The following is a 16,966-nucleotide window of genomic DNA, read 5'->3' on the forward strand; positions in this document are numbered from 1 at the left end:
TACTCAAATGTGATATAGACCACAGTTTAAAAGATTTGTTGATGTTTTTGAAATTAGTCTTATATGCCAGGCTGCATTTATTTGATTAAAAATACAGCATAAACAGTAAAATTGTGAAATATTATTACTATTTAAAATAACTTTTTTTGGTTTAATATATTTTGAAATGTAGTTTGTTCCTGTGATGGCAAAGCAGCCATTAATCCAGTCTGCGGTGTCGCATGATCTTTCAGAAATTTTTCAGATATGCTGATTTTGTTGCTTAAGAAATTTTTTTATTGTTATCAGTGTTGAAAATGCTGCTTAATATTTTTGTGTAAACTGATCCATTTTTTCAAGATTCTTTGAATAGAAAGTTTAAAAGAACAGCATTTATTTGAAATATGCTTTTTTTGTAACAAAATAAAGGAATTTACTGTCAGTTTTGATCAATTTAATGCAAAAGTATTATTTATATATAGTAAAGTTTTACTGACACCAAACTTTTGAACAGTAGTGTGTGTGTGTATAATTTGTTGATGTTATTTCCAGAGATTTCCAGATATTATATCCAGCTATAATAAGACTTTGTGCAAAACTACGGAAGAGAATTAGGGCCAAGCAATAATAAAAAAAATAAATAAAACCATCTCGAGATTAAAGTTGTTAAATTTCGAGAAAAAAGTCGAAATAAAATGTTGAGAATAAAGTCATTAAATTACGAGAAAAAAGTCGTTAAATTTCAAGAAAAAAGTCGAGATAAAATGTTGAGAATAAAGTCATTAAATCACGAGAAAAAAGTCATTAAATTTCAAGAAAAAAGTCGAGATAAAATGTTGAGAATAAAGTCATTAAATTACGAGAAAAAAGTCGTTAGATTACGAGAAAAAAGTCGAGATAAAATGTTGAGAATAAAGTAATTAAATTACGAGAAAAAAGTCGTTAGATTATGAGAACATTCGTTAAATTATGAGGAAAAAAAGTCGTTGAATTTCGAGAAAAAAAAGTCGAGATAAAATTTTGAGAATAAAGTCGTTAATTTATGAGAACAAATTCGTAATTTAACAAATTTGTTCTCGTAATTTAACGACTTTTTTTCTCGAAATTTAATGAGTTTTTTCTCGTAATTTAACAAGTTTATTCTCAACATTTTATTTCAACTTTTTTCTCGAGTTTTTTCTCAATTTAACAACTTTAATCTCGAGATGGTTTTATTTTTTTATTATTGCTTGGCCCTAATCCTCTTACATACAAAACAAATATATGACATGTTGTTTTCTTCTTTCAGGCATGATTCTAATTCATTTTAATGAAAAAAATTATAAAATAAATAAATACATACATTTAAATATATGTACTCTACTCTTGTCTTTATCTTACACAGTTTAGCTTCTTGTTAATTTATCTTATGTTTTCATATTTCTATGAAAAGTATTTTTTTTTTGCAGTGTTCTCAAACAACAGATATATATATATATATATATAATATGATTTATTATTATATGATTAACCAGAACATCAAGGTCCACACTATCTTCCAAAAATGTGATAAGGAACAAAAGAAATCAGTTGTACCAAATTGAACTGCAGTGTGACCATAGCCCTTTTGTCCTCTAGACAAAAGTCTGTTCTGTTCACAGTTCATTCTCCAGGTTTAGGACATCAAAGGTCATGAGAACATGCATGTCATTGCTTTCTTTAGTGACAGCAGCGAGCTTGAGTTGTGTGGCATTTCCAGTGGCAGCCTCACCTTCCCAAACTCTGCTCTTATTCATCTTCAGATCCGTTCGTTTCTCCCCCACGACACACACTCTTTGAGCACCTGGTACCCGCACGCGAAAACTCGCTGAACTTTGTGGAGCCAGCACACCTGTGCGGGGCTCCAGCAACACACACCCTCTTCCCCACGCTGAATATACACAGGGGAATGGATCTCCGGGCTTTTCACACACACTCCTGATTATGAAGTCACACAAAGACATGTAGTCCTGCTGAGGGGGTTTGCGTCCATAAAGAGCAAGACGATAAACTCCTGCTCTGGGCGCGCACACACTCACAGTTACCTTAGTTTCTGTAAATGTCAGGAGTACATATCGGGACAGAGGAAAATGGGCCTCCTCGTGGAGCTCAGCGCAGAGGACTGTGTGTATTTGCAGGTCTGGCGAAGCGCAATGGAAGGTGATGTTGCACCGCCCCTGTGGTGCATTCACTATCGCCCCTGTGTGGCTGAAATGAGACAGTCCGGCTTCTTGAGTACGCATCCCAGGACCACACCACAGGCCAAGGTCTGCAGGATACAAAACATTTGGACTCAACCCTGGACTTTGACAGTGCAGCAGATAGTTCCCGGCGTTTTGAAAAGTCCCACTTCCACTATCGTAATCCTGCACAAATATGGACAGCCGGTAAAATCCTTTGTACGGGCACATGACGTTGCACACCAGCTGCTCTGCTGTGATTTGCGATGCAAGGCAGCGCTTGGCTGTTGTGGCATCGAGCTCGTGGTGCGCGAGTTCACACACCATCATCAGAGGTCGTGATGTGTGTAGGATCACCTTGCACTCGCCACCCTCACCCACCTCCATAGCCTCTTCTCCAGCGAGGCTGCAATCCTTGACACCTAATGCTGATGCCCCTGCTGCCAGGCCCCAGTTCAGGTAGGGATTATCAGGTAGGGCCTGCCTCTTCTGGATACTAGGGCACTCCAGCTCGAGAGAGCAAACCCACCGCAGAACACCAGATTCACCCTCTCGCCGGGCAAACAGTTTCACCTCGTAGGCCCCAGGCTCTGGGGGCAGTAATCGCAGCTTCATCCCTTGTTGAGTAACTGACAGGAGACCACAGGAGCTGTCAACCTCCTCCTGCTTTAGAGCACCTGTCTGGGGATCCTGCTGCCTCATCTCATACGAAAAGGTCAATGGTCTTGAGGATCTCACAGACACAACTGCTTCCCCGTCATCTGTGAAAAACAAATTTTGACACATTTACAAAATGCTACAGTAATATTGTGCCTTCGTTTGCTCTAGAAAATTTTGGCAGTGACAACCACATGTAAATAAGGAAGTAAAATTCTTAAATGCATGCATGGAGAACCACTCCTGAATTTATGATGGTTGACATAAGGGGGTTTCACACCTGTTAGTTATAGGAGATAGCCACCATGGCGGTCCCCTGAGAAGTAAACATTCCCCTAAGACCATTTTCCTGGTTGCATTCGCACCACCAGTAGGAACTTTGAAGTGACGTAAGCCGGCTGACAGTGACGTTATTTAAGGGCTGAATCCCAAATGGCACCCTAAACACTTGCGGTCTTCCTCCAAGTCCGTGCTTTCATGACGTAATGCCACTTTGACTGCCAGGTAAAGTCCTCTGCATAGCTCACAAACTTGCGGGCTCAGCTGAAGTGTGCATTGTGGGCGCAATGAGACACCCTCTCTTAGACTTAACGGACATGCATGCGCGGCAGCCATTTTAAGTCCACAAGACCGAAAGTGCACAGAAGTGTGCCATTTGGGATTCAACCAAGCACAGCATTCAACAACATCTGGACTTTGGCATTGGTCAATCTATCGCTGTTTTCCATGTTTGTGGAGTAAGTATATGTAAAGTTTGTGGCTTTTTAAAAATGGTGGGTGCCGATGTTTCGTACAGCATGCGTTCAGCCAGTCAGCTTACAGTTTCATCACTCGTAGTTCATATTGTATTGAGTTAGACCCTACTGGGAAGTAGGAGCTAATTTAGTTCCCCCAAAGGCGTTCTTATAACTAAAATCAGTCGCAGTTCCTGCGGTGCCAACACGGCAAAAAGCAGATACTTCCGCCAATAGTTATAGGAACTATAATGTTCCTCCGGTGCGAAAGCCCTATAGTTATAAGGGATAACAGTCATACATGTTTGGCTTCTAGCAGATGTAAACAAGAAATATGGATGCTTTTATACTGTACACTGTTTTTGAAAGGAATACCGTATTAGAAGCCATACTATAGATGTATTAGTGTAAGTTTTGGTAAGCTGCTGTTAAGAGGCACTGTGTTTTAGGCTGTTTTGTGTCTTTAAATGCTGCGTTTCCACTGCAGGAACTTTCCCCAGGAACTAGGAACTTTGGGGTGGTACTCGGTGTGTTTCGACCGCAGAAACCAGGGTCTAAATTAAGTTCCGGGTAAAAAAATTCCCCCTCTGAAAGTACCTGCTCGCTAGGTAGTACTTTTTCAAAGTTCCGGAACTTTCGGGGGTGGGACTTGGGTGTTGAAATGCTGATTGGTTGAGTTCATGCAGCATTTTGATTGGTTGACTCCACACAGCATTTTATTTCAAGCATCATCTTTTTAAAGTCTGTTGTGGTGCATGCAGTAAGAGTTGTTTGCTATTCGAATCAACAATGGGGTTTAAAAAATATGACCGATGGACTGACGACAAGGTACAGGCTTTATTAAGCTTATATGCGGAGGACGAAATCCAGTGGAAACTGGAAAGTCACGCACAGTCCTACGTCACTGGATTATCTTCATGGTACCACTATGGAAACGCAGCTAGCAATAGGTCTGGAGTGGAAAAGTTCCTGGGGAAAGAAGTTCCTGGGACAAATTATTTCGATGGAATCGTGGCAAAAGTCTGTATCCGAAATCGCCCCTGACTATTCCCTACGTTACTAACATAGGCCACTTGAAGGAGTGAATGAAAATGAGTGAATGAATAAGGATACTGAGTCCACTGGAAGGACTGTTGCTTTTGAGTAGTTTGTGCTTGCTGAAATCAATTTCAATTTATCAATTCGTTTTACTATTAAAGTCGGAATGAAATGGATGTTGCAATAGTCTTTTCTTCCCTGTTGTGACGTATATCCGAGGTTTCTCAAACAAGAAAAGATGTGGGGGGGACTTGATTTTATCTATCAGGAATTGATTGGATCTTTATGGTTTGCTATTGCTGTGATCTCATGTGAGAGACAGGTTGTCCCGTCATCAGAGAAGAAATAAGATGTCGCTGCAAGAGGGAGGGAAGCTATTTTGATTAAAGATTATGAGGACATGATTATAAATCACTTATAAAAGTACTGCAATATTCCATTAAAAGTAAGAATTTTGATTTCATAGTGACTTTCGTTCTCAAAGTGCAATTTTTTATATGTGTGTGTGTTGCACTACAATAGTTTTTGTTTTCTATGTAAGCATATTAGACTATTTTTCCGTGGTGTTGTGCTGCTTTATACCGTCTCACATGCAAGCGTCCAGTTTTTTAAGACGTGGTTTCAAGTTAAAAGACTTTTAAAAATGCATCTCGAGACCCTGCGTTTTCCAGGAGTGGCACTACTTTAGCTTCAGTTTGTATGCAGCCATTCTTGGTACCACTCATGTTTGTTATTTAATATTCTTGCCTGTGTTTGTTGCAGTGCATAGAGTAGAAAGCATTCAGGAAGTTTTAGTTACAATAACTTTTTTTTTTCGCTCATGAGACAGTCTAATCTCTGCAGCAAATGGTCTAATCTGTTTTCTCAGAGCTTCTCCCCACAAGCAGATGCCAGCAGCTGCCTATTATCTCAATACAGTCTAACAGACATTGTGTTTGCTTTACTAATCTTCCCTTTTGAGTTTGTGAATTATTCTGTTATGCATTTGTGTAGTTGCATTGATAGTGTATGTTTTGTGTGTGCACACCTGTGATTGTTTTGTACTGTGTAGGTTGTGTGAGAGTCAATCCAAACTGATAAAATGCTGAGGTCTTCAAGGGTCTCATTTCAAACTCTTCCATAGAGATGGGTGAGGTGAGCAGTTGCCAGGTCTGGTCATCAGGAAAATGTGAGTTTATGAACTCACTGGGTTCAGTCAGGAAATAAAAGTCATCATACCTGAAAGTGACAGACGTCAATACTTATTACAATGGTTTTTGTAAATCAGAAAAAAAGTCAAATATATAACCCTGTAGTCTACTCAGAGTCATTTAAGAGGGCACTGAACAATAATCCCATAAAGCATTGGTGATATAATGAAATACAAAGTAACAGTACAATATAAAACTTGTTTTTTAAAATCATGTTGAAATTACACAATATGTAAGATTTTTTGGATTAAAATATCCAAATACAATGTTATATATTTTGTTCACTTGTGTACTTACAGTACATTATCCCAAATTCCAAGACTGTTTAAATCCAGAAAAATAAGTAATTTTAACCACGGTGTCCGTGTCCGTGTCCGTGCGTCACCTATCAATGCATCATACCTGCATGACCCTCGGGTTTTTATTTTGTAGAAACCATGGAAACACCAAAAACGCTTTAATATATTATATGTTTTATTAGACAGATGAGCAACTGTTTAGATATATTCATCGACAGAAAACTAATCATGTTATATAGCTCAACACGTTTAGTCTTATTGTTTCGGTCTCGTTTTCTTGATTTACCACGAGTACCGTGTTTTACCATGCCTAATATCGATCTAGGTACAATCTTACTGCATTGTGCAACAGGTGTCTCAAAGGAGCCGCCGATGTGTGTCGCGCTCCTGTCTCATTAGCAATCGCTCCAGCGGCCTCGTTTCTGCTCGCACAGCACTTGGCCCTGCTCTGCTTCATACTACAGTAACGTTAATAATCTCATCCATGAACATGATTTCTGATTTCGAGTCCAATCATATTCGTTTCCACCGGCTGTAGACGTGAAGACAACACCTCGCATGATTTCACGAAATCAAGGCGTCATCAGGTTATGCCATTGTTTTGAATAAGCGAACTCTAGTGGTGAAAATTTACATAGTGTGCCTTTAACCCTATAAAGCCTACTGTACCATATTTCATATGCAAATTTATAAGGCCTCTAAATTATCAACATGATCAAACATTTGCTGTAAAAAAACAAAAAAAACAAAACTGTTGTATACAATCTACTAAATGCCTTCTGTCATCGGTTTGACAGTTTATACTTTTTTTAGCAAGTAAAAAGGCTTTTAGTACAGTTCTAAAAGCATCTGTCTTCCGGTCGTGATACACGTCTTTTTGCTGTGAAAGCTTTTTATTGTTAGTAATATTTCAAGAGGAGCACTTACTGGATTGAAGCAATTCAGAATTACTTGATTACCCTTACATAATAAAAAAAAAAAAAAGATGTGAGTATCAAATATGAGACATCAGGCTTTTGAGGAGTACATCTCATTATTGTGTTGAATTGAATTTTATGTTTTCCTTCCCAAAATGTTATTTAATTTTATTTTTTATCCCAGGAACCCAACTCTTACATGCTGTAGAATATACACAAACAATGGTGTAAAACTACTCATGATTTGTCAGTATGAGTGTACTGTATGATATGTATAACTGACACTCTGAGGAGCCTGACCTCTTCACAAATGTTTTGCTTTTCATATCCACAGTGCCAGCGCCCCAGCAAGCATCAAGCAGCCACCACTGACCCCCCACGAAGACAGCATTCCACTCATGATCGGAACGCTTCTCAGCTAAACTGTGCCTGGCCTGGTATCCAATGCCTTTGCTGTACCCACTCACCTCCACACACTCAATGGCCACCTCCCTAGAGAAAGAGAGAAAGTTCAGAGCTGCGTACTACTGGCATGATGTGTGTACGTACATACCTTTGGCCATTTACCTGCACATTTCCACACAGAGACCGGAGTATCCACTACATACACCCTTTCCCTTCCTGATGACCTCATCAGATGAGCAAATCTTCGGAGAAAGACCAAGGTATCCCTCTAAATCATACTCTACACACACAAACGCATGAGACAATTTGCCTGAGGAAATACACTCAAAAAAAGAGCTAAAAGTGCGTGTAAGCACTAATAAGAAATCGTATAGTAGAAACCATTTTTCACTCAGAAATTACTCAGAAATTTTGAAGTAGAAAAACTGAAATAATGCATTCTTCTAAAACATACTCCAATACTGTTTTATTTAAAGGGATAGTTCACCCAAAAATGAAAATTATCCCATAATTTACTCACCCTCAAGCCATCCTAGATGTATATGACTATCTTCTTTCAGTCAAACACAATCGGAGTTATATTAAAAAATATTCTCGCTCTTCCAAGCTTTATAATGGGAGTGAATAGTAACCAGTATTTTGAAGCCCAAAAAAGCACATCCATCCATCCATCATAAAAGTAATCCAGACGACTCCAGGGGGTTAATAAAGGCCTTCTGAAGCTAAGTGATGGATTTTTTGTAAGAAAAATATCCATATTTATAACTTTATAGACTGTAATCACTTGCTTCCGGTAACATCTGTCTGCGCGTTCACGAGAGAGTCGAGTTTAGGCGTATGACGTAGGAGGTAGGCGTAAGCATAAGTTTAGGTGAGAGTAGACGTCTCTCGTGGTTCAAACATATAGGACTGGGTAACAAACTCAAGCTCCACCGACATTTCTCTTTAAAAATTCTCGTTTAAAGCCCAGGACACACTGCACGATTTTCAGCTGTCCCAAACAAAAGATTGCCATCGTGTGGCAGTGAGAGAGGTTCAAAGACGGCCGCTGTCACGGTTTTGCGACCTACGATAATTTTCTGACAGTGTCAGAAATTCACCATGATCATCACAGTGTGTTTGCTGCTACAACCTACACCTACTGACCAGCCAATGATACTCCAACATGAAATGACGTATTGATATTCAACGCAACATGTGGCACTACAATTTACAGCGCATGCTGATGACGCTGCGCTAGCGTGCGTCGCAGCCTACAATTCATTAGTTGTCCTCATCGTACAGTCTACATATTTGTCGTAGCCAAGTTTATTAGATCCATGTGACTTGTAATGATCTTATGAGATTACTGAAATCGCACAGTGTTCTGGGCTTTAGACTTCTAATTTGTGACCAGTGTTTTGTTTTGCTCTGCGATATTTGTCATTATGTCATGCGTCAGGTCAAAGTTCACTCTTTCACCGGAATCGACTCATGTACGAAAGCCAGTAGGGATATTTTTCTTACTAAAAAGCATCGCTTCACGTCAGAAGGCCTTTATTAACCCCCTGGAGCCGTATGGATTACTTTTATGATGAATGGATGTGCTTTTTTGGGATTCAAAATCTCAGTTACTATTCACTCCCATTATAAAGCTTGGAAGAGCTAGAATATTTTTTAACTCTGACTGTGTTTGACTGAAAGAAGAAAGTCATATACACCTACAGTAGGATAGCCATATGACTTTCTTCTTTCAGTCAAAGGGTGAGTAAATTAGTAACCTAACCCTTGAAAACTTTGAAAAATCATTTTCTACATTTTTGCATGTGCAGTTACCAATATTATGGCATAGCCAGATCCATATGGCCCTGAGTTTTTCCAGATCATTTCTGCTTCCCTCAGTGACTGCACACGCAATCTTCTGAGCATCAAATACTTCCAGCTCCCTCAGCTGAAAAACACATATTCATGCCTAAATCTATTGTTTACGAGAACAAAAAGGACAAAGACGTGTGTGTTGTCTGTTACCTCTTTTCCTTTCTTGATTGAAAATGTGTCTACTTTGTTGAAAATATCAGTGCTGGGGAACAGCAATTTTCTGGGTTTCCTCTGAGAGGAGGAGACTGCAGGTAGATAAGGTCTCCCAGATTGCGTGCCAGGGCTGGCAACTGAGAGGGGTTTCACAATCTCCTCTTGGCTCTTTTTCACAGTGCTCCTCTTTCTTACGCTCACTGACTTCGCCGCGCTCTCGGCGGACAGTTGGCGCTTTGTGCTCGGCCTTTGTTCCTCACATAACTTCCCATCAAAGTTCTCTAACAGTACCTTATGAGAAACAGCATTTTCTTGTATCGGTACAACGGCTAAGGGCTTTGGGTCATTTTGCTCCACTGACTGTGAACCTCCTCGGTGGCTCTTAATAGTCAAACAGACTTTGGTGCTGTTCTCTTCATCCCTTATGCTGGTCTCTTGGCTTCCAGATACATTTTGAAGTTTATATTTCACCACACCATCTTCTACTTTCAAATCGAAGTTTTGTTTCTGTGTGTCATTGTTTGAGTCTGTTGCAGTTTCTTCTGGTTGGTGGCCTCGGTTGCTGTTTTTTGTTGTGATTGGTTGCTGATCAGCTTGAGCTTCATCCATGCAAATGAGAGGACAAGAAAATGTCTGACCAACAATATAAGTCATTGTGCATGTTGCATCACTTTAAATCCAAAAACATCTACACTCTTCTTAGTTTTAAAACACTCCAAAAAACATATGAAATGCAATTAAATGGAAAATCTTACCTTTTGCAGTTGCGAAACTCATACCTTCTGTCACTTTCAGAAGAAGTGTTGGTAGTAGCAGATTTATCCAAGTTTTGTTTTCTATTGCAGGGGTCTGTCTATATCTATTTTCTCCCTGTGTCCACCCCTATGAAAGGATAGCATGCTAAAAATACACTTGGACTTATCATGACAACCAATGAGCTCAAAGATACAAGAGAGGGGGTAGAAAGAAGGACATTTGATGTTGGCACGGAGGGTGAAGAAGGTTGTGGTGGGTAACTGATAAATTTATTAGCTAACAAACATGCGTAAACAATGTCAACCATGACCTTGTTAAGTGTATTAAAGTCTTTGTGGGAATGTTTAGTCTACTCAGGATGAAGAAATAAAGTGGGAGGAGCACACACACATTAATAACAATAATTCATCACAATAATTCATCTCCTTCAGTGCCAGTCTTGGACTCGTTAACCTCGTATACCCTAAATGACTTTCCTTATGTAAATAAAATCGCTGATATGGAAATTGAAGCTGGCCTTAGTGGATACTGTCGCTATGTGCAGAAAAACAAAGCAGTTTTTATTTCCATACATAGAAACCCTTCCTCCAAAAACATCCTCATTGGCTTGGGCTCCATGTCAGACGGCCTGTCGGGGGCCCTCAGGGGTCCTCTTACATACCCCCCTCTAGCAGGCTGAATTACCCCTGACCAATTACCCATCGGCAGCATGCCAGAATAGCAATGACTGCAGTTGTGTGTTTATTCATGAAGTTCTCCCCTCCAGGTTGTTGAATAAAACTTCTCTTTGCATGAGTTTTCCTGTTTCTGGTTTGCATCATGTTCAAATGAAGGACTTTTCTATGTACATGCAGCCTTGTAGATAACATGAGGACATGAAGTGATGGAGACATGGCCTCTCTCCTGCTCAAGATGTGATAATACAAAAGCCCCAAAAGTAGCCTTGCACAGTACGTGTTCTGTCTCCTATCTATATCTTACACACTTAAAGGTTCCAAAAATGATTTTTGCATAGAAGAACCATTTTTGGTTCCCCAAAGAACCTTCAATGAACAGTTCTTAAAGGATTAGTTCACTTTCAAATAAAATTTTCCTGATAATTTACTCACCCCCATGTCATCCAAGATGTTCATGTCTTTCTTTCTTCAGTCGAAAAGAAATTAAGGCTTTTTGATGAAAACATTCAAGGATTATTCTGTATATGCTTTATATAAACAAATGATCACCTTCCAAGTGGTTCTGCCAAAATTGCACGTTCATATTCTTCAAAAAGCTTACGCTGTATGTCCTATCCTTCCCTATTCTACTTATGGAAAAAATGGAAATGGCGCTGCATTTGTTCCGTAAGTAGAATAGGAAAGGAGTAGGACATACAGCGTAAGTTTTTTGAAGAATACAAAATCATTTGTTTATATAAAGCATATACATTTACATTTTTTTTCCGAAAATGACCGATGGTTTCTCTAGATAAGACCCTTATTCCTTGTCTGGCATCGTTTAAAGCCCTTTGAAGCTGCACTGAAACTGTAATTTTGACCTTCAACCATTTGGAGGCCATTGAAGTCCATTATAAGGAGAAAAATCCTGGAATGTTTTCATCAAAAACCTTAATTTCTTTTAGACTGAAGAAAGAAAGACATGAACATCTTGGATGACATGGGGGTGAGTAAATTATCAGGAAAATTTTATTTGAAAGTGAACTAATCCTTTAAAAGAGTTTTTTTTTTTTCTTCCTTTGAAGAACATTCTAAAAATCTAACAATTAAGAACCATTTGTGCACTGCAAATGTTCCGTTGATGTTAAAGGTTCTTAATGGAACCAAAGATGCCAAAAAAGAACCTGCATTTTTAAGATTTTTATGTAGACGGAACATAAAAGGCTAGTGGATCTCAATCCTCGACCTGCACTGCACAGCACTGAATGGTGATGGTGGATGTCTCCCTTATCTACTACACCTGATTCAACTCATCAGCTCATTAGTAGAGGCTCCACGAACTGAACTGGGTGAATCAGATAAGGGAGACAAATGTCCAGTGCTTTCAAGCATCAGTATTAAGAACAGACTGTAACACAGTGTTCTCCCCTAAAGTTAAAGCAAATCCACACAGTAAATGTAAGATATCTGAATAAAGAATCCAAATTCACAGTCACTCACAACTTAAATAGAAAGAAAGAAAAATATCATCTATAAAATTTCAAATTGCCAAGAGTGCACGTGTGCCGCGTTCCCTGCGCGCGCTCTCTAGTGGGGAAGCTTTCCCTTGTACTAGTTTTATGTCAGTTTGTTATTAATTTAATATCACGTTTAAGATGTTCTTAAACAGGCCAAAACTGTTTTCCCGCTTACATCTGCTCAGTAATGATACTGGTGGACCATCCTTGTCGTCCAGTAGCTCTGTTTTGCTGGAACTTGATTGGTCCAGATTCACGAGCTTTTGTTCGCGTGCTGCACTTCTTGCGCTCGTGCTGTCATGCACACCTGCGGAACACTCGCGCGCACCGCTAATATGCCTGCCAGTGTTTCACACTCAGGAGAAAAGAGAACAACTTGACTAGCTAGTTTGGATATAAAGGTAAACTAACTCTCAAAAAACATTCCCCTGGATGTGATTTCAGTCATTAAAGGCATACCAAACTGAAAGACATCATGAAGACGGATAAAGACGGTAATGACATGAGGGGAGTGACTGTTAACCGCTTTGCTGAAGGTAAGAATATTTGTATCGAAAAGGTGATTGTCGTTACGAACTTTATAAAAACAACTATTTAGAGAAATTTGCTTGTGATAATAGTTGTAAGAGTTAAAAATACAAGTTTGTTATTGTGAAAGCAGTAGCCTACTGGATATTTCGCGTATGTGAATATAGCTTACTTTACTGCAAACATAACAAATATTTGTTTTTCAGTTATACTCTTGAACTAGATTACATTTTTCAGAAAAACTTAAACATTACCATGGCAACCATAGTTATCCTACAGTTACTTATACAACTGTAAAGCCATAAAAAATGAATATCGGATGTAGGCAACATCAAACAGAATGTGTTTAAATTTATTTTTTATGACAGTGGTGCCCGGTAGCAAGTTACCATTTATAATTTATACAATTCATACCATTTACATTATACAATATGGTATTATGGTATGGTTACCACAGTGATTTTTTTAAGGGATATGGCATTTTCCAGAAATCAAACTTTATTATCACTCCTACAGTCCTATTGTCTAGTCCATGTTATCCCAGACTAACACAAGGACAAAGTTAGAGTGCAGAAATGATCACTGCTGCCCAACCTTAACCATGAGAAATATGGATAATTTATAATTATATCTAAATTCTAAATTAAATCAGATTTGATATATTATGCAAATCTACCATACAGACATTTGGACAGCCACTGCATTAGGACTTTACTAAAAAGAAATTTTTGAAAAACTATAATCTGATTTTATCATTTTCACAGTTTAGCTATGATGTATTAACACATTTAAATTAAAAATGTGCAATGAACAATGATTTTGTATCAGTATAATTACTTTCACTGGTTTTTCTTCATGATTAAGCTGTATTTTCTGTTCCTTATCAAGGCTGACACACACACACACACACACACACACACAAAGGTGAGTGTCCCAGTAGCTTGCTATACAATAGAGCTTCACATAAGCTGTCTGGGCTCATGCTCTTAGGGTAATGAGGGAAGGAAGGACTGGATAAAGACTCATCTTTTTATTCTGTTGTCTTTCAGTTGTTAGATTCACAATGTCAAAAGCTATCTGTTTATCTGATCAAAGCCTCTTTTTAAGGCATCATTGCACACATATAAATATCAACATCCGCCACTTGCAGTAGTTGTGCAATTTCAAATTCTTGCTTACCTGACAAGAATCGGAAAGTTAGTACAAGTGTAGACATAACATGCATTCTCCCACATATTCTCTCAGCCTTGGAGCTCATAACTACTACAAGTGTGAGGTAACCTTTTAACAAGATTTTTCGCTGCTCTCTTCGTTATTGTATCATCTTAGGTTGTGAAATCAAATTATGACAGACTTTGGCTCCATTGTAACACCTATCAGACTGGCTTTAGCATGTCAAGCTATTTAGATATATAAATGTATTGTTTTTCTCAACTCAAATCTCACAGTGAATGCACATGCATTCTCTCTCACAAGCTTGTGCACATGCGCTCACACAGACACATACTCTCACTGATACATTACTTACATTAGGTGAGGGTCCAGGGGAAGGAAGCTCCACCCTTTGTTGTTCACTTAGTTTGACTGTTGGCTCTTCCTGGAGATACAATACAAATCTCTCTCTGTGTGTGTGTGTGTGTGTCTGTGAGTGTCTGTGTAAAGCAAACTCAAAAAGAGCTGGCGTTTACAGGACTTGACCATAATTCTTGTACCAAAGAAAGAATTTGGACAAATTAAACTTTATGACATGAATGTGACAGCTGAATTAAACCTATAACAAAACCCATTTTGATAACTTGTGTAGTTACTGCATTTTGCCTTTGCAGTGCGTAATAATATTTCAATGGGTTTGGTTCCAGAAGGAAGTGTGAATGGAAAGTGGACTGAGACCCAATTACAAACCAAATGGACCAAAAAGATTAAATTTTCAAAAGCAGGATCAATGTGAATGAAAAGCGAACTCATATTTCGTTTTAAAGTGGACATGAAATGGAAATTCACCCTTTCTAAATGCGTCTTATTGATCTTAATGTGAATGATGCACGCGCTCAATCAAAATCTTCGATCTTCAGGTAAATGACAGACTTCTCTCTGTTGACATATGCAGGACTTCTCCAATCATTTAGTCCACTTAAACCCTGTCCCTTTCTTACAGTCGAGCGCAAATTCATCTGCCTCCATCCAATCAACAACCAAGGGATAGAACTATGTCCCACCCTATGTTTTTCTTTCACTCGGATGTATGTCAATACAGAAGAAAAGATCTGTCGCTACTTCAATAAAAGCATTAAAACATCAGTAAAGATTTAAAGAAAATTATTAGCTCTTATTTTTTGGTAATAATTTTTCTATTTGTTAGAAATAATTTTTATATTTTTCTTAAATGTTAAGTTTTCTTTAGTCTTTTTTTTTATTTACAAAAATATTACTTTTTTAAAATAAATGGACATGATGAATAATGTTTCCATATTACAAGGCAAAACCTCATCTATTTTAGCCAGCTTGATAACAAGATAAATATCTTGGTGGTTGTTGTAACAAAAAGCTAGAATACATCACAGAAAACCAAAACACATAAGTTTACAAGGAATATAGTCAAAATATATGTAATGAATGTAAGAATTTTCTTAAGCCCCGAACATTGACCTGTGCTGGAAAACCCCCTTCTTTATCCACATTTAAGTCAAACATTGTATAATTTTGGAGTACTCTATTGTTGACTACTTATTTCAGATGACTCATATTGCTAATAATTTGAATGCAGTGAATCTGTTTTGGGAGTAAATGATCAGCTTTACTTATCTGGAAGACAATTACTTGTGTTTATAGATGTGAATGGATAGTTTAGAAGTTATGCAAAAATATGTTTAGTGACGTTTTGGGGCGGTACCTCATGACTTAAAGTGTTATAGTCAGCAGTCACTAACCATAAATCTCTAATACCCATTGTTTGTCCAGAAAGACAACAAAACATTTCCTCTGAAGCCTATGATCTGACTATCACAGTTAAACACAGATAGGAAGTGAGGTCTAGGGCCAAGTGACAGTGTGTGTGTGTGTGTGTGTGTGTGTGTGTGTGTGTGTGTGTTTGTGGTTCAGGTATACCCTACGTTAAGGGAACAAAATGTCCCCACAAAAATGGCAGTGTCCTTTTGGGGACATTTTTTGGTCCCCATGAGGAAAACAGCTTATAAATCATACGTAATGTTTTTTTTTGTAAATGTAAAAATGCAAAAGTTTTCTGTGAGTGCGTTTAGGGTTAGGGGATAGAATATGCAGTTTGTACAGTATAAAAATCAATTTCTCTATAGAAAGCTCCCATAAAACATGAAAGCGCAACGTGTGTGTGTGTGTGTGTGTGTGTGGCTCCAAAGAGTCGTGTAAGGTAGATGTTTAGACCTCTGACAGCCACACAGGGCACTAGGGGGCAGTGCGTCACCCAGAACCCTCTTTGCTTTGCTGTAGGGATGTCTTTCTGTTGGCCAATGCACATTGCGTCCCTATTCTAGCCCAAAAATTTCGCTGTGCTGTATGTGTGTTTGTCTGGCACCTCCGGACAACTCTGCTGAACTCAAGGACAATAGCAAGGTCAGAGATTGACCTCACTTTGTGTACCCTCTGCATCCTGTGCCCACATCAGGACTTAACCCTTCAAACCCTACATACACCGCATCTCTTTTGAATGAATCAGACTATATGTATGTGATGATTGTGAGGTATAATATTTCAGTAGCGTCATTATGTTGAATGTTTGTTGGCGTAGGTGGCCGAATCAAGCCCTTTGGATGTCATACTGTGGGAGGTACTCTGTCTGTCCATAACAAAATAGTTTAAAAGAGCAGTGCATCACAATACAGTCTAGGGTTTACACAAGAGCTGTGTGAACATTCCTGCCTTACACACACACACACACACATATACATATACACACGCCTCTACAAACTGTTTTACACGCTGCCAGCAGGTGTGTTTTGTGGAAAGAGCCTTTGATGGCAACAAAATGGAGGGAGGAGAGAGGGGTTCTACACTTTTTATAAGACTTATTGTGAGGGCTGAAATAAAAAACAGATATCCCCCCCCCC

The 16,966-nt window shown here is 38.6% G+C and overlaps 2 protein-coding genes across 7 annotated transcripts in view; one reads left to right on the forward strand and one right to left on the reverse strand.

Moving 5' to 3' along the window:
- Positions 1-1,129: 1,129 nt before the first annotated feature.
- Positions 1,130-10,675, reverse strand: ky (kyphoscoliosis peptidase). Its single transcript, XM_048204175.1, has 7 exons — positions 10,183-10,675; positions 9,425-10,026; positions 9,233-9,347; positions 7,580-7,697; positions 7,313-7,504; positions 5,634-5,824; positions 1,130-2,938 (listed from the first exon to the last, which is right to left on the reverse strand). The coding sequence occupies exons 1-7, from the start codon at positions 10,202-10,204 to the stop codon at positions 1,614-1,616; spliced, it is 2,565 nt and encodes an 854-aa protein (XP_048060132.1). The 5' UTR covers positions 10,205-10,675; the 3' UTR covers positions 1,130-1,613.
- Positions 7,587-16,966, forward strand: part of slc4a11 (solute carrier family 4 member 11) — a 103,330-nt gene continuing 93,950 nt past the window's right edge. For 2 of the 6 annotated variants that reach the window (XM_048204164.1, XM_048204173.1), the window contains exon 1: positions 12,624-12,892. In XM_048204164.1, coding sequence (XP_048060121.1) covers positions 12,832-12,892 — 61 coding nt within the window. In that variant the 5' untranslated portion in view covers positions 12,624-12,831. Of the gene's footprint in view, positions 7,678-12,623; positions 12,893-16,966 lie in introns of those variants that run through there. The other 4 variants (XM_048204169.1, XM_048204166.1, XM_048204167.1 and 1 more) reach the window with 3 other exon arrangements.

Source organism: Megalobrama amblycephala, linkage group LG10, assembly GCF_018812025.1.
Source record: "Megalobrama amblycephala isolate DHTTF-2021 linkage group LG10, ASM1881202v1, whole genome shotgun sequence".
Lineage (NCBI taxonomy): Eukaryota > Metazoa > Chordata > Actinopteri > Cypriniformes > Xenocyprididae > Megalobrama > Megalobrama amblycephala.